We start from the raw sequence: 18,660 nt of genomic DNA on the forward strand, positions 1-18,660 counted from the left end.
GTGTCTGTGTTGACATGACATGAAGTATGATTTGATATATACTGTATAAGAACCATTCGTTCGGGAGCTATTGTGCTTTTAAGTTCGAATATGTGAATATCTTTAGAACAGCATTGTAAACATACTGGAAGGCTGAAAGTTAGAAATGTCATTATATGTCATTACAAACATTATATTTTCAGTATAATTCTATATTATTATATCAGAAAACGTTCTGAAAATGTTTATGGTTTGGGAAGATAAAAGTGTTAAAACGAGTAGACCTCGGTCAATGAAAACTTGGGTACATTTTGTGCCTGACTTGTTGAATGCCACCTGAATGCGTCACGCCTATATTGTAGCTTGCAGACATTGTGGCTGCAGGGGTCGTCTGATTTCAGGGCGTGGGGTGGGGGGTGATTATCACCCTGGCGTCTGCCCTATTATTTACCCCTGTCTCCTCCACACCTACGTATTCGTTTACGCCCACCGATACACCGAAGGTACAGAGCAGGCAGCTCCGTGGAGTCCCCTTTGTTGGTGCTGCCGGAACAACAACAAAAACAACAACGATGAAAGTGTTCTTTTTTATTTTGACGCTCGGGTGTTCTCTTGCTTCTGACACACGACCTCCCACCCATGTCGGACCCTCGCCGCTCGGCTTCAGGTCCTCGGTCCGCTCGGTGTGCAAGCCCATACCGAGTACCTTATCCCTGTGCCACGGTATCGGCTACCGGCACATGAGGCTCCCTAATCTACTGGGCCACGACTCTCTAAGGGAGGCCCAGCAGCAGTCAGCCGCCTGGCTGCCGCTCATCTCCAAGCTGTGCCACCGAGACACCAAGAAGTTCCTGTGCTCCTTGTTCGCCCCGGTGTGCGTGCCGGACTACAGCGGGCCGGTAAGCCCGTGTCGGAACCTTTGCGAGGCCGTGCGTGACCACTGCGTCCCCGTCATGAGCGCCTTCGGATTCCCCTGGCCTGAGATGTTCGATTGTAGCCGCTTTCCGCGAGAGACGCAACTTTGCATCCCCCCCAGCGGTGATCAGGACCCACGGACAGCAGAGGAAGTGTCCCACGAGGAGGCGCTTAAAGGTCTGAGGTCGATGTGTGAGTCTTTTTAACCTGTTCACAGATGCTCTTTATGGGCATGCCTGCTTTCTTCTGGGAGTATCTTGCTCATGTCTTTAAAGACACATATAGTTAGACATAGACTTCCTTTATTGTCATTGCACAATAACACAGCGGTGAAATTGCCAACGAAATGTCATTGCCTGGCTCCCATATAATAATAAATAATAATAGATAGATGACATCAAATATGAACAACAATATAACAGCGTAAACAGTAAATTGCACAAATAATTTAAATCAGGGGTCTCAAACTCAATTTACCTGGGGGCCACCGGAGCTAGGGTCTGGGTGAGACTGGGCCACATCAGGTTTTCCTCCAAAAAAAAAAACAAAACGCATTTATTAAAAACAGAAAAATGAATAAACTTTGCTTTGGTTCGGATTTTCTACAATAAAAGCTCTGATAAAACATTCCACTGTTCTCAAATATCTTCATTTTTATTTTTCTACACAAAATAAGATGAAAAATAAATAAACAAATCAAGAATAAAGAAAACCAATCATCAGTAATAAATAAATATAATAATAATAAAAAACGGCAAATAATAAAAACTTAAGAAACCACAAATAGTTGGTGGGTAGACAAATTATTTTTTTCAGATTAAAATGAACAAAGCATTATTAGAGCCCTGTAGACATGACAAAACACGACTATAGTCACATTTATACTCTTTTTATTTACAACATATTGCGCAACTGCAGGGTCTTGAGACACATGCTAACTCGCAAACTAGTGAGCTAGCGACCTAAACGGTAGACTTCAAGTTATTTCCTTTAAACTTAAATAGCCAAAAACTTACCACTTCCACACGGATAGGGAGGATAACTATTAACAGTTATTTAACCTTTAACATGAACATGAATCAAACGTAATCATTTTTTCTGGGTACATGATACCATACAGCATCCATATCAAACTTGCGTGGGCCGCACTAACATTAAACTTTCATATCAAGGCGGGGGCCTCAAACTGGTGTCCTGCGGGCCACATTTGGGCCGTGTGTTTGAGACCCTTGATTTAAATAATGGTCGCTGCTGTACCTGGGGCGACAGTCATGGGTCATCAGAGTAAACAACAGGGGGCTCGGAACACATCCCTGGGGTGAGCCGGTGTTCAGGGGGATGACACTGGATGTGTTGTTGACATACTGGGTTCTATCTGTGAGGATTGCATCGTTCATCAGCCTGCAGCGTATTCTAATAATAAAATGAATGAAACACAACGGAATATTAATAACACCACTGGTTTAAACAGAGCACCCATTTAAACTATGAGATCTGTTTGGAAAAAAAAACATCTTCCTGTGATTGTGGTTTTGCGTTTTAACATGACATTTTTATTGAACATGTATCTTCTTATCAGTTCCCAATTGTCTCCAGAGTTTTATCTCGTTACGCCTTTGCAGACGCAGACATAAACTCTTCTTTCCAATACCTAGGAAGTGTTATTTGTGACGCCTGCAGTCTGGCAGCCGAGGGAGAGACTGACATCCAAGACAACTTCTGTCAAAGTCCATATGGTGAGGAGAGATGATGAGATGCTTCAACAATCAAATCAAATGTTTTCTGTTTTTGTGTGTCGACTATCTCACAAGTTTTGTCTCCGCGGCAGCCTTCAAGATGCGCCTGGGCAGCGTGTCGACAGTGGGAGGGGACCTGCAGCTGGTGCCTTTGGCCCGAAGCCGTATTCTGAGATGGGCAGGGGGAGGTGCCGAGAGGGCGGAAGGAATCGGAGGTGCGATGGCCCACAATGCTCTGTGGTTGCAGGAAGGAGGCACTTGTGCATGTCCCGGCTTGGACTCGGTTGACAAAAACAATAATGACGGTTTAGAAAAGGTGAATGGGGCCCAGGCTGGATGGTACTTGGCGCTGGCTCGGGCGGAGGAGGGAAGGCTGGTGTTGATTCGGCTGGTGCGCTGGACTCGGGGTGACAAAGAACTGAAGAAGTTCATCAGAAGTGTCCTGAAACAACCATGTACTGACATGTAGACGGTAATTACCAGCGTTTATGTAAATGTAGCAACCTATTCAGCTAACACAGTCTCTAAATAACCTCATTAATCTTTGGCAGACTTTTAAACACTTAATTAATGAAGAAGTGTTACTGTCAATCTGCATCGAGGCCACTGGCATAATTAATTGTAACTGGCTCCAGGTCCAGAGCGGATTATTTATTTAGTGCCCTTCACCACTTTCATAAAAGTGACAGACATATTGGTGCATTACAAGGTTTACATTTAGGATTCGTCATTTAAAAATACATAATGAGATATAAAAAAAATTTTTTTTTGGGGGGGGGGGCAATGATGTATGCATACATGGACAATTTAAAGCTGCTGTATGTCACACAGCATCTTTAAAGAAAATTTTCAGATTAAACAGCATAGTTATAGTCTGTATGTTTATTGTGTGCAGAAGTCAACCACATCTTGCATATCTGTAGCATATTTAGTTTATATAAGTAATTTAATTTGGAATTAAACACGAGCGTATTCTGACCCTTTCCCAATAATGGAGGAAATGCTCTTTTAAAAAAAAAATATTGTATGCATTTTTATTCCATTATGACAATCATAATTAAGAAAAACTAGAATCAGGTAAAACAATAGCACAACATAGCAGCAACAGAACCAATGTTGTATTAATGGAGAAACTCATCTAGCATTAATGAGTACAGTAAGTGTAAATGTGTATTTTCACACAACGATTGAGCAGCACCAACAACATTTTAAAGCACATGCAGAGGGAGCTCAAACTGATGGATGCAGATACAGTAATCCCCTATTTATCGCGGTGGTTCCAAACCCGACCGTGATATGTGAATTTCTGTAAAGTAGGATTCCTTATTTATAAATCAAATATTTTTGTTGTTGGAGCAAAGAGAACCTGTTTATGACCATCTGAATACGTTTTTTTTAACATTCTTAGAGCCCTCTAGACATGAAATAATAGTTACTTTTACCCAGTGTAGTACAGGTGATAAGCTAATAATGCTCATGTGTGTTGCTATAAATGTGTTCTCCGGGGGGAGTTGAGTGTTGTGTGGACGGAAAGTGGCGGTAAAGTTTCTTAATTTAATTTTAGCTTGATGTGGTTTAAGGTCGCAACAATCGCCCATGTTTTTAATTCAGGGTTATTGTGTCTGTTGTGAGATCATTCAAACCTGCAATAAAAGCATAATGTTCCGCCGATCAAATCTGGTGCTTGTGTGTCTCATTGAACATTACAGTAAGATTACTGTACATATCATTTACAGCATCTTTGAATGCCTTTTATTTGTATTTTTGTGAATTTAACAATTTTTTATGCTTAATGTGGATATAAAATACAAGCACTTTCCTTCAATAGGCATTGTTTCTGATGAGTAGGTCATAGTTAACCAAAAGCATGTTTTATTAATAAAAATATTTTTGGAAAAATCATGATTGAGAAGCTGTGAAATTGCATATGTTGCCTCCAACCAGCTGTTAATGCCAATGTTTTTTTGACCTGTCGGTAATTAGACCTCAGTGGTTATTTGCTTTTGAATATTGGCATTCATTGCTGAATTTATCGTATATTATCAGCGAGAAAGAATCAGACAGTGTTGGTGTTTTTTTTCCCCTTGATCTTCCATAGCAACAGACTAAAATGTGAAACTAGACCCTGTTTAGGTGAAACACACGTGGACACACACCTGTTGCTGTTCACTTGATACTTCAGATGTCTGCTATGCTTTGTCCCAAACAACACGTTGATGCTGCTGCTCTCTGTTGCCTGTATGGTAAATAAATAGACAAATAAATAGACATAAAGCATTAGGTGTGTCTAATCCAAAGCAATGGAAACCATTGGCATGGACTGAGATAGACTTAGTTATATTACCGTTTGTTCCTATGTAGTGGAATCTATTACTGGTGGTTATACACATGCATGAGATGATTAAATAATTCATAGCTTCTGGTCTCTTACCTTCACTTACACACCCGAGTCTTCCTGCATTTAAGCTGCCGTCCTAGCTGCTCCTCTATGGTCCCGTTTTCCAGAGACTGGGTGAGTGGTCTGCTTTTAATAAATAGAAGTTAATAAACCCCTATTATGTATGCATAATGTAGACATTTGTTTTGTTTGGAGATATCACTTTAGGTTTCCAGTAATATCTTGATAGCTAAAAGTTTGTGGTTGTGTTGTTATTTTATTAAACATCACATTGGTGATGCATTCATAATCTTACTGTATATGTCAATTCCTTTTTATTAACAGTAATAGTGTTAATTTCAGTTTTCAGATTTATTCTAGCACATGTTCTAGAGCAGGGGTCTCAAACACGCGGCCCGCGGGACACTAGTTTGAGGCCTCCGCCTTGATATGAAAGTTTAATGTTAGTGCGGCCCGTGCAAGTTTGATATGGATGCTGTATGGCATCATGTACCCAGAAAAAATTATTACGTTTCATTAATGTTCATGTTAAAGGTTAAATAACTGTTAAATAGTTATCCTCCCTATCCGTGTGAAAGTGGTAAGTTTTTGGCTATTTAAGTTTAAAGGAAATAACTTGAAGGCTACCGTTTAGGTCGCTAGCTCTCTAGTTTGCGAGTTAGCATGTGTCTCAAGACCCTGCAGTTGCGCAATATGTTGTAAATAAAAAGAGTATAAATGTGACTATAGTCGTGTTTTGTCATGTCTACAGGGCTCTAATAATGCTTTGTTCATTTTAATCTGAAAAAAATAATTTGTCTACCCACCAACTATATGTGGTTTCTTAAGTTTTTATTATTTGCCGTTTTATTATTATTATTATTATTATATTTATTTATTACTGATTGATTGATTTTCTTTATTCTTGATTTTGTTTATTTATTTTTCATCTTATTTTGTGTAGAAAAATAAAAATTAAGATATTTGAGAACAGTGGAATGTTTTATCAGAGCTTTTCTTGTAGAAAATTGGAACCAAAGCCAAGTTTTTAAAAATGTTTTGTTTTTAATAAATGCGTTTTTTGGGGGTTTTTTTTTGTAAAACCTAATGCGGCCCAGTCTCACCCAGACCCGAGCTCCAGTAAATTGAGTTTGAGACCCCTGTTCTAGAGCTTCGAGTACAAGCTTGTAATAGAATAGTATCAGTGCTGTTGCCATGGTAACAATACTTTATAATAGGTTTTAATTAATAGATTTTTTTTAATACTGTTTCTTACTTTAATGCTACCTTTTTTGCACATAAATGATGGATAAATACCTGTGATATAGGTGTAGTGAGTACAAGGATGGTGTCCCCTGCCATTGCTTTGGCCTTCCTCCCACTCCTGCTGACGCTGATCATCAGATACCGCTTCTACTTTGCGTTGTTCTATCGAGCCGTCCTGGTCCGTCTTTGGAAGGACTGCGTTACTGGCCTGAGTCGTGAGGAGCGGGCCTACCAGTACGTTCTCACCCATGCCACCCCAGGGGACCCTGACAGCATCCTGGAAGCTTTTGATGAGTGGTGCAGCAAGGTGGAGTACATCAGTAACATTGGACCTAAAAAGGGTGAATATGATATACATTAAATTCTACAATACTAATGTAGAGGCTGGTGAATATATGTTAATGATGCTTATACGTGAAGCGCCATTTTGCATTTGCATGCATCGTTCACATGTGCAGGAAAGATCCTGGACAGGCTACTGGCAGAACAAAGTCCTCTTACAATCCTGGAATTAGGGACTCACTGCGGGTACAGCACTGTGCGTATGGCCCGGTCTCTGTCTCTGGGTGCCAGGATCTACAGTATTGAGATGGACCAGAGGAATGCTGCCATCGCTGAGAAAATAATCCGCCTGGCAGGCTTTGATGACGACAGTGTGAGGGATCTAAAAACATTGGAAGCCTTAGATTAGAATGAACATTAGTTTGTACTACATTCATACATAGTCTGTTCTTCATTACCTAGGTAGAGCTGATTGTGAATCCATCAGATGAAGTGATCCCACGCCTGAGGTCTGATTTTGGTTTGGAGAGACTGGATTTTGTTTTCATGGATCACTGGAAGAAATGCTACCTTACTGATCTACAGGTATCTGACATAAATGATAGTGTTGCACCACACTACACTTATATACGTAGTCTTGGCCGACATTATACATCTCCTGTATATGCAGGCAATTTTGTAAACAATCTTTGTAAACAAGAAAGTCCAAGTCAATTCCCTTAATTAAGCTTGCCAAGTTTGCGTTATGTGAGCGCCTAAATTATAACATTGACCTGGGTCATAATGTTCTGCCGTCATGCAGACTTGCAATGTGAGAAACGCCACTTTGACACAGTGGAACCGCCAAAGTCAACGGTCTGTTCTTTTGTTGTTTTAATTTGAGACCAATTTCCACTCAGGCTCAAACTTCTGCCATTTAAATCCTTAATAACTGTACAGGTGATGTTTTAAATTAACATTCTTAACTGTCATACAAGTGTAAAGAGAATTTAAACATTAAAAGGAACTAAATAAAACAACAATAAAGTAAAAGTACTTACCCTTGAAAGATGTCTAGGATAGAATGGATAAAATAATCTTACACTGCAATTTCTGATGTAATTGTATGATCAACATGACATCTGTCCGGACTTTTTTTATTGAGGACATTTTTTTTAACCAGGCCTATTTGGATGCTTTAGATCAGGGGTCTCAAACTCGCAGCCCGTGGGCCAAATGTGTCCCGCAGGAAGCTAGTTTGAGGCCCCCGCCTAGTTTGATATGGATGCCATATGGTTTCATGAACCCAGAAATGACAGCTTTAAGCTGTGTGCACACCGCACACAATTGACGCGATTTTGCCCTGCCCATACGTAAGCGAACGAGCCCAACTGTTTTGCTTTTTCTCTCATCATCCATGACTGAGATCAAAACACTGAAAAAGTGTTTTGTTTTGTTTTTTTTTAAACCTGATGCGGCCCAGCCTCACCCAGACCCTAGCTCCGGTGGCCCCCAAGTAAATTGACTTTGAGATCCCTGCTTTAGATGCTCACTCAGCTGATGATGATGTTTTAAATTCAATTACCTGTAACTCCAAAATTTTTAAAATGAGGAGTGTTCATCTGTATCCGTTATGTGGTCACTTGTGAATTTGGTGTAATTTCTACTGTTGCTAATTGTGTATTTCATGGTATGGTGATGTTTTCAGATGTTGGAGGGCTCTGGTCTCCTGGGAAAAGGATCAATGATTGTGGCAGACAATGTGCTTTTTCCCGGGGCTCCCAAATTCCTCAGATACCTGCGTAAGAGCGGCTTGTATGAGTGGAAGATCCACCGTGCCACGCTTGAGTACAGCAAGGGTATCAGGGATGGGATGGCAGAACTGGTGTACATGGGGATAAAATAACCAATATGCACAAATAAGAAGACTTTATGAGGGTTTGATCAGGATATCCATCTGAATCAACAATATAGAAATTAAGGATGGGCATTTTACAAAACTAGAACCCTTTACCAAGCACGGCCAGGTTTATGGAGTATAAAATTCATAAGTGTGAAAAAGTTGAAAATGACCAAGTTTTTTTTTTTTAACAAAACATTTTCAAGTTATGTAAAGTGAAAGTACAAAATAAAGTTGCTGCAACAAATTACATAACTGATTACCATTTATGGTCTGTAAGATGGGTCAGCGTGTTATATACCAGAAAAAGCCAAGGCCACCAACAATACGAGGGACTTTGCACCAGGAAACCCCCCCCCCCCCCCCCCCCCCCCCCCCCCATCAGCCTCAGCTATTTTAAAGCTGGATGACTCTGAAAAACTTGGATGGGTATGGACAGGAACCAGCACTTGGTTTCCACAAAAGCTGAAGGGATAAGTTAAATAAAAGAAATATGTTTACATAAACTCACCAGCCTGTACACTTGCACAATCTATTGGGGGAAAAAGAAATGCATAATAATAAACATATCGTTGAATTAATATTTCTGAGAGTGGCAGTATTGTAGAGAGAATAGGAGAAAACTATGTGAATGGTGAATGTATGTCAATAACAGCTAAAGGGAAGAAGATGCCCCAAAGTCTTTCTTAAATCATCCATTGGTCTTGGTCTTGGTCTTGTCCTTCCATGTCCACCTAACAAAACAAAAAATCGGAAATCTTTTTCAATCTGATTTCTAAAAACCTCCTGAAATTGGAATGAAACTATTTGAATGTACAATAGTGTGTAGTTCAGCTTGCAATGAGAAGAGATATTCCACAAAAAAAGGACATAACAAGGAAAGCACCTCATTGATCTCGCCATCATCGGGCGACTCATTGTAATCGTTCATCTCATCCATGTCCTGCATGTCTTCTTCGTCTTCAGAGTCGTCCTCACTGTCCTCCTCATCCTCATCGTCTTCCTCTTCCTCCTCTTCATAGCCTCCTCCCTGCACCCCGTAAATGCAGATGATGCATAGACACAGAAAACATTACAAATCTAAGAGCTAGACTTATGTACATAGTTATTCATAATGGAAAAACTGTCACAAAAAAGACACACAAAACATGCAAACAAATATATTTTCAATCAATCAATTAGCAAGCCATAATAACAATAAAAATAATGTTTAGTATGAGTGGTTAAAAATAGTAAAACATATGGTAATGGTTTTATTTCATTTGAACATGCATCAGATTACAATTGAGTGCATCCCATAATCAGTTCACAGTTCCACATGTCCAAAAGGAGTCGGAAGAAGCAAAGTTTATTAAATCCTACCCCTCCATCTGGTACTTTTACAATCAGTAACTGTTACATTTGTTCACTTCCTGCTTTCCATAATACGGTTTGAGGTTGTTTTTTTTTAATAATGTACCTCGTTCCGAAGTACTTTTACAATCAGTAACTGTTACATTTGTTCACTTCCTGCTTTCCATAATACAGTTTAAGTTTTTTTTTTTAAATAATGTACCTCGTTCCGAAGTACTTTTACAATCAGTAATTGTTACATTTGTTCACTTCCTGCTTTCCATAATACAGTTTTAGTTTACTTTTTTTTTGTCACGTACCGAAGTACGAGGTGATATGACCATACAATGACATAATGGGTACCATAGTAACTGTTACATTTGTTCACTTCCTGCTTTCCATAATACAGTTTAAGGACTTTTTTTTAAAATAATGTACCTCGTACCGAAGTACGAGGTGATATGAGCATCCAATGACATAATGGGTACCATAGTAAGTGTCAATATAGTGATATATATAGCACATCATGACTGGTTCAAAACTCTTCATCCTTGTATTTAGCATTTGTTGCTTGCATGTTGTTGAATTTATATAATTTTATTAATAAGAATTCCGCAAATATGCAGGAATCCTCAGCATCCATGAGCAAGGTGGGATGTGGCATTTCATGTAAATCCAGGGATTAGAGGATGGAAGGTTGGGAATAATTTTGTAAATCGGTGGACAGAGATATAATTACCTCAAAAATGGTTTTCCCAATGGGCAGCTGATTGTTGTCCTTTTCAGCAATGCTCTGCAACTATGTGAAACGAAAAATTAAAAGTTAGATTAATAATTTTGGTAAAAACAGAGTATTAAGGATATCTGTGCTTTAAGTTACTTATCACGCAATTTTCAGTCAAAATAGGCAGGAGGAGCCTAAGATGTTATGATAATCTATAGCAGAAATAAATATCAACATGGACGTCACTCCCTATGTGTGTAACGTTTACCCAGGTTTGATGTTGTTGCTCCTGCTGCTGTAGCTCAGTCTCATCCACGCATGGTCGGTCCAAGTTGAACCACAGAGACTCAGTTATTCGTGGAAACAAGGACGGGAACAACGTCGACATGTTGGCTTTAAGAAGAAACCAAAACAGAGCTACAAACCTATGGTGGTCGCCACTACGGCAAAAAACGATTTAATACCAACGTCTTCCTGATTAATGAGAATAACAAGTGTCACGCCAAACCAAAAATGAAAATAAAAATAAAAACAAGACACGATAAACACCACGATAAAAACGTAATAACCCGAGATACCTACATAACACTTTTGAAAACATTCAACACAACTACAACGGACGTTAGAAGTGTTCACTGTAGGACGTCCGGTCATTTCCGGTTGCCTGTTATTGCACAAAGGTTCCGCTTTGCTCCTGGAACACAAGCACAAAAGTCTGTGGAAAGCAACAGTGACAATTTCAGTAAAATAACGCTAACCTACTGAACAAACAGTATCTGTGAAGAAGTACTATTTGCCTTCATCAATATGCAAAATGGGCATTTTATATATATGCTATCATAATAAATACCACCCTAACTTCAGACAAAAAATAATTAAAATCAAACCAAACACTCACTGAATTATCAGTAAGACAACACTTGAACATATTAATTAAAATGTCATGTTTCTTCATTATAAAATGGATCTTCAACTTAGATGACAAATCAACCTAAATGGAATTCTCAGGTCACCTTGCCATTAGTGTGGATACATAGTAGTAGTCCTAGACCTTGAGATAAGACAGCTCTCTCTCACATCTAGCCGTAATAAAGCTCATTATCACAGACACGCTTTCTTTTGCTCTGTGTCATACACATACACACACACACACACACACAATGGGCAGACTTTGGACTTTGGAAACATATTTATCGTGACAAACGCCATCATCTTTGGTCACACATGCTTGCATACACTCCAACTCATACACCCTTTGATACAAGCGTGTTTTCAGAACGTTTCTTGGACTTCAGAAAGAACTGCAGACTCGTAAGACGGTAAAATAATTTCTATGCAATTGGAGAACACTTTAAACATCAATGGTGTTTATTGCAGGTTTTACTCATTTGGATTTTTTTTTAAAGCAAGTTACTGCATGTGTATAATTGTAAATATTGAAATACGGTCTTCATTTTGTGTGATTTAGTTATTGATCAATTATTATTTTGTTAGGATTATTGTAAAATACCTTGCAGTCTATGTGAAAGTTACAGATAGTAATAAAGTATATTATAGCTGACAGTGAGCCACTTGCTTTATCTGTGGTTTAGAGCAGAAATTCTTACTGGAAGTTACAACAATTATGTCTATTATGTATTTATGTTATTTTTGACTAACAAGATATTAGTTCAAGTATCTAAAATATGCAAATTTTGGCCTACTCATCCACCACATTGCAGAGTTTTCACAGCATTTATTTTTTTTTATTTTGTTTTTTTACATAATGTTTACATAGTGTTTACATAATGTTTTTCACAGCATTTCAATAGGATTCAGGTCAGGACATTTTGTTTTTCTTCAGCCATTCAAAGGTAGACTTGCTGGTGTGTTTTGGATCGTTGTCCTGCTGCAGAACCCAAGATGGTTCATTCTCCTTTAGAATGTTTTGATAGACAGCAGAATTCATGGTTCTATTTATCACTGCAGGTCCTAGAGGTCCTGAAGCAGCAAAACAGCCCCAGACCATCACACTACCACCACCATATTTTACTGTTAGTATGATGTTCTTTAGGTGGCACGACGGTCAAGTGGTTAACGCGCAGACCTCACAGCTAGGAGACCAGGGTTCAATTCCACCCTCGGCCATCTCTGTGTGGAGTTTGCATGTTCTCCCCGTGCATGCGTGGGTTTTCTCCGGGTACTCCGGTTTCCTCCCACATTCCAAAAACATGCTAGGTCAATTGCCTACTCCAAACTGTCCATAGGTATGAATGTGAGTGTGAATGGTTGTTTGTCTATACGTATGCGCCCTGTGATTGGCTGGTCACCAGTCCAGGGTGTACCCCGCCTCTCGCCCAAAGACAGCTGGGATAGGCTCCAGCACCCCCGCGACCCTCGTGAGGATAAGCGGTAGAAAATGAATGAATGAATGATGTTCTTTACCTGAAATGCAGCGTTACTTTTAGGACAGATGTAATGACACACACCTTCCAAAAAAATTAACTTTTGTCTTGTCAGACCACATTTTCCCAAAGGTCTTTGGGATCATTAAGATGTTTTGTGCCAAAATAGAGAGGAGCCTTAATGTTCTTTTTGTTCATCAGTGGTTTTCGTCTTGGAACTGAGTTTTTCTCATAGTGGTATCATGAACACTGACCTTAACTGAGGTAAGTGTGGCCTGCAGTTCTTTGGACGTTGTTGTGGGGTCTTTTGTGACCTCTTGGATGAGTCATCGCTGCGTTATTGTGAATTTGGTCGACTGGCCACTCTTGGGAAGGTTTACCACTGTTCCGTATTTTCACCATTTGTGGATATTGGCTCTCAGTGGAGACCCAAAGCTTTAGAAATGACTTTATAACCTTTTCAACTTCAGCTGAGGTGTGTTAAACCACAGTTACGTAAGTTATGTTTTAATGGGGAGGCAATCACTTTTTCACACAGGGCTATATAGTTTCGGTTTTATTTCTCGCTCAATAATAAAAAACATTCATTTAAAAAAAGGTATTTTGTGTTAAGCTTTGTTGCCATTGACTAATATTTGAAGTTTTTGGATGATCTGGTGGCAGTGGTTCAGGTAGTAGAGCAGGTTGTTCAGAAACCAGAAGGTTGGCGGTTCAATTGTCACTCCGATCGCTGTCGTTGTATTTAAAGATGTAGATTACTTTTGCTGCCTCGAAAAGCGCTATTAAATCTAAGCCATTATCTAAGTGTGACACACTTGCAGAAAACATAAGAAATCAGGATGTATGAGGTATATTAATGTACAGTCTATATCCCTTCATGTATGAGCAATGTTGTTAAGTTTGTGGAAAGAAACTTTTGCGTGAAATTTGTCTCTTTCTGTTGCAGAGCCATGTGGGTTGTTGTTCTTGTCATGCTGCTGGCCCCATCCAGTGGCTCTTCTCTGGACAAACTCAACATTTGCATGGATGCTACACACCACAAAGTAAAGCCCGGTCCTGAGGGAAAACTTTACCTTCAGGTGATGTAACCACATGTCCCATAAGATGAAATTGGTGCACATTTATTTTTATAAGTGGTTAACACAGGGGTGGGCAAACTTTTTGACTCGCGGGCCGCATTAATTTAACAAAATTGACGGGGGGGGATTATGTAGTATTTTACACATAACAGTCAATTTTTACACCTATATTTTTACACATATTTTACATGTAAAAGTGTCATGCAATCTGCTATATGTGCACTTTGAAATCATTTATTTGATGTAAAGTGTGTTTCTCAATGTCTTATTATTATTATTATTATTATTATTATTATTATTATTATTATTATTATTGTTGTTGTTATTTTTATTAGAATTATTATTAGTTATAGTAATGTTATTATATTATTATTATTATGTTATAATAATAATATTACTACCATTATTATATTAATATTATTAACAACAATATTAATATAATAGTAGTATTATTATCATTATTTGTATTACTATTATTGTGCTTGTGCTCCTTTTTCCAGGAGTATTTTGTAATATTACTACCATTATTATATTAATATTATTAACAACAATATTAATATAATAGTAGTATTATTATCATTATTGACAACATTATTATTATTATTATTATGTGCTTGTGTCCCTTTTACAGGAGCATTTGGTAACAGACCACATCAAATAACGAAATTGATAAAGCAGCTACCTCAACCATCAAAAAATTGGCCCAAGCCATGATGCCAGGTTGTATGTTGAGTTCAAATGAAATATTTGGAAAAAACAGGCGGGCCATATTGAAACACTTGGCGGGCCGGATGTGGCCCCCGGGCCGTAGTTTGCCCACCCCTGGGTTATCATGTTGGCCCCGCAGTCATGGGATTGGGATGATCTGGATTTCAATCTTCATTCTCTGGGTACTCCAGTTTCCTCCCACACTCCAATAAATTGGAGACTCTAAATCAGGGGTCTCAAACTCAATTTACTTGGGGGCCACTGGAGCTAGGGTCTGGGCGAGACTGGGCCGCATCAGGTTTTCCAAAAAAAAAACGCATTTATTAAAAACAGAAAAATGAATAAACTTTGCTTTGGTTTCGATTTTCTACAAGAAAAGCTCTGATAAAACATTCCACTGTTCTCAAATATCTTATTTTTTATTTTACTACACAAAATAAGATGAAAAATAAATAAACAAATCAAGAATAAAGAAAATCAATCAATCAGTAATAAATAAATATAATAATAATAATAATAAAACGGCAAATAATAAAAACTTAAGAAACCACATATAGTTGGTGGGTAGACAAATTATTTTTTTCAGATTAAAATGAACAAAGCATTATTAGAGCCCTGTAGACATGACAAAACACGACTATAGTCACATTTATACTCTTTTTATTTACAGCATATTGCGCAACTGCAGGGTCTCGAGACACATGCTAACTCGCAAACTAGAGAGCTAGCGACCTAAACGGTAGCCTCCAAGTTATTTCCTTTAAACTTAAATAGCCAAAAAACTTACCACTTCCACACGGATAGGGAGGATAACTATTAACAGTTATTTAACCTTTAACGTGAACATGAATCAAACGTAATAATTTTTTCTGGGTACATGATACCATACAGCATCCATATCAAACTTGCGCGGGCCGCACTTACATTAAACTTTCACATCAACACGCGGCCCGCGGGCCATATGTGGCCCGCAGGACACTAGTTCTGCCGTGTGTTTGAGACCCCTGTCTTATAGACTCATGGGGAGAGGGGACACAGTAGGAGACGGCTCATTTGCAAAAAGTTGTGTAAAAGCATGAAATAACATATGTGAGTGCTTTGAGATGGGGGAGGGGCCCACAGCAGCTCGCCAGTCCTGTGTTTTCATCTCAGACTCTCCAAAAGTGGCTTCCCTCGCTCTTCCTGTCACTGATGGCTTTTTAGAGAAAGAATATCATTAAACTTTAACATTACATAACCATAACATTAAACTTTCATATCAAGGCGGGGGCCTCAAACTAGTGTCCTGCGGGCCACATTTGGCCCGCGGGCCGCATGTTTGAGACCCCTGCTCTAAATTGTCCATAAATATGAATGTCAGTGTGAATGGTTGCTTGTCTATATGTGCCCAAACTCAACTGGGGTAGGCTCCGGTATACCCAAGCGCCATAGCGGATGGATTATTCTTATAAATTGTATTTCCCTTGCCAATTTCAAGTATAAACAAACATTTCCTTTTGCTGTTTTCAGTGTGCTCCATGGCGTGACAACGCGTGTTGTACGGCCAACACCAGCGCTGAAGCTCACAATGATAACTCCTATTTGTACAACTTCAACTGGAACCACTGCGGTGCCATGAGCGCAAAGTGCAAGCAACATTTCATCCAAGACACTTGCTTCTATGAATGTTCACCACACCTGGGACCCTGGATACAACCGGTGGGTACTGAGTGCCAAGTTTAATTTATAATTAAACACTTCACTCGATTAATTCATGGCTCATCCGAACCGTTGTGTGCAGGTGGATCAGAGTTGGCGCAAGGAGAGAATCTTGGATGTTCCTCTGTGTATGGAAGACTGCCATGACTGGTGGGAAGACTGCAAGGATGAGATGACATGCAAGAGTAACTGGCACAAGGGGTGGGACTGGAGCTCAGGTATGATATGCTCTCATCACATGTCTTAAACATGTAATATGTTGTAACATATAAATGATAATATACAGTGGTTCAGCAGGTAAAGCAGGCGTTTAAATGTGAGGTCAGTCGACACCATGGCCTACACTCTAAATAGTAATTCAGAGTATCTGTTGACAACACTTGATTTAATACATAAATGCAATGTAAAAAATTTATTGATTCAGATAAACTTTCTAAGTTGCTAACTTTATTTTTTAAGTTATGTTCAAATAATAATGTTGGCTGGAATGAAATGTCCTTTATTGTCATTATACAAGATGTACAACGAGATTGGAGAGCTTCTCCTTTCAGTGCAGTATTCAAGTTTTAAAAAAAAGTATATAAAAGTAGAGTAAAAAAAACAAGATATGTACAAGATATATAGAAGATATCCAAAATATACACATAGTATTGCACAGGAGCATATGCAGGAGCAGACATATTGCAGATATTACATTAACTATTACATGAACTTAATTTAGCAGGTGATATACATTCAAATGTTATTGTTGGTAAGCTAAAAAAAACAAAATTCAAGTTGCCGTGACTTAATAAAATTAGCTTGGTAACATAATATACACACACACACACACACACACACACACACATATATATATATATATATATATTAAGTTACTGCTACTTAAAAAGCTGTGTGCATTGTTATTATAAATTAAGTAGACAACAAATTAAACTACTTTGAATAAAATGATTAAGTCAGTTGACTTACCATATTTTTTTTGAGTTACGAACTTAAAAACTTGACAACAATTATTCAGTAAGCATTACTTAAAATAAGCTTTAAGTGAAGAGGAAAAGCTCATTTGTGCAAAGCAATATTGTCTGTTGGTTCAAAGCAATTTCAAATTAAGTTGTCATAACTAAGAAAGACTAATGGAAACTGTTGCGTTGATTTTTCTTTTTTTTTGCTATACGTTTATTTTTTGAGTGTACAGATATAGATTATCACCACCAGTCTGTGACTGCGGAGTGAATGAAAAATGCACTTTGGGTACCTTTGGGTAAAAAAGGCACTATAAAAATCCAATCCGTCATTAAATTGTAATAGTCTTTCGCATCTCTAGCACTTTTCCACCTCAAAGACACTCAAAGCGCTTTGCACTGTTAGCACATTTACCTACTGATAGATAGATAGACTCCCTTTATTGTCATTGCACAAAAACACAGTAGTGAAATTGCCAACGAAATGTCGTTGCCTGGCTCCCATATAATAACAGACACAAAAGAAGATAAGTAATAATAAATAATAATAATAATGTGGAGAATAAATAGATAGAATAGACACCAAATATGAACAACAGATGCAGCATCAACCCAGGCCATACTTTTGACACTCTTATTTAGCTGAAGTGGATGATTTTACACATTGATAGGCTACAATAGCTTCAAGTAAATCACCTTAAACTGCTGATATGTTTCATGGTAATAAATTCTACCTTTTCCCTTTAAAAAGTAAAAATCTTAAATTAACTTTCTCTATTACAGGTATTAACAAATGTCCACGTGACAGCAAGTGTAGAAAATGGACGGACGTTTACCCGACACCCAAGTCAATGTGTGAGCAAATCTGGTCTAACTCCTACCTTTATACTACGCACCTCAAAACGTCAGGACGTTGCATGCAGCTCTGGTTCAAGGGCCCGAACCCCAACAAAAAGGTAGCTGAGTATTACATCAACAAAGCGCAGCAACACCGCAGTTTTACCGTGACGTCACTGCTCTTCCTGGCAGTCTCATCCCTCTCTGTATTGAGATATTGAGATTTTGTGGAGCAAACAATAAAGTTTACTTCAAATCTAGTGTTTCCTGTTTTGCCTTATTGTGTCACACAAAACCGATTGAATAGTTTTGTAATATTTGTGTCTCAAAAAATATCTTCCTATGTTAATTGCTTGCTTCAAAAATTTAGAGGAAACTTTTTTTACTGTATTGATGCAAATATAAGACGACGCCTCTTTTCCCTTTTTTGGAAAAAAGCCTCGTCATTTTTGAAATGTGAGCAGGTATCTTTATTGTGGCTGCATCTCCACAGGTCATTCAT

The 18,660-nt window shown here is 38.5% G+C and overlaps 3 protein-coding genes and 1 long non-coding RNA gene across 4 annotated transcripts; 2 read left to right on the forward strand and 2 right to left on the reverse strand.

Moving 5' to 3' along the window:
* Positions 1-376: 376 nt before the first annotated feature.
* sfrp2l (secreted frizzled-related protein 2 like) lies at positions 377-4,294 on the forward strand. The gene is made up of 3 exons (XM_058079782.1): positions 377-1,071; positions 2,550-2,630; positions 2,723-4,294. Exons 1-3 carry the CDS (start codon positions 552-554, stop codon positions 3,097-3,099), a joined length of 978 nt encoding a protein of 325 aa, XP_057935765.1. The 5' UTR covers positions 377-551; the 3' UTR covers positions 3,100-4,294.
* LOC131134467 (uncharacterized) lies at positions 1,914-8,778 on the reverse strand. The gene is made up of 4 exons (XR_009131397.1): positions 6,325-8,778; positions 5,062-5,154; positions 4,787-4,866; positions 1,914-3,072 (listed from the first exon to the last, which is right to left on the reverse strand). It is a non-coding gene; the product is annotated as an uncharacterized LOC131134467 (long non-coding RNA).
* Positions 8,779-8,815: 37 nt separating this feature from the next.
* On the reverse strand, positions 8,816-11,144 carry anapc15 (anaphase promoting complex subunit 15). Its single transcript, XM_058079784.1, has 4 exons — positions 10,759-11,144; positions 10,506-10,565; positions 9,321-9,464; positions 8,816-9,168 (listed from the first exon to the last, which is right to left on the reverse strand). The coding sequence occupies exons 1-4, from the start codon at positions 10,876-10,878 to the stop codon at positions 9,121-9,123; spliced, it is 372 nt and encodes a 123-aa protein (XP_057935767.1). The 5' UTR covers positions 10,879-11,144; the 3' UTR covers positions 8,816-9,120.
* Positions 11,145-13,824: 2,680 nt separating this feature from the next.
* folr (folate receptor) lies at positions 13,825-18,379 on the forward strand. Its single transcript, XM_058079783.1, has 4 exons — positions 13,825-13,953; positions 16,171-16,359; positions 16,442-16,577; positions 18,105-18,379. Exons 1-4 carry the CDS (start codon positions 13,825-13,827, stop codon positions 18,377-18,379), a joined length of 729 nt encoding a protein of 242 aa, XP_057935766.1.
* Positions 18,380-18,660: the final 281 nt, after the last annotated feature.

The sequence above is a fragment of the Doryrhamphus excisus genome, chromosome 8 (genome assembly GCF_030265055.1).
Source record: "Doryrhamphus excisus isolate RoL2022-K1 chromosome 8, RoL_Dexc_1.0, whole genome shotgun sequence".
Lineage (NCBI taxonomy): Eukaryota > Metazoa > Chordata > Actinopteri > Syngnathiformes > Syngnathidae > Doryrhamphus > Doryrhamphus excisus.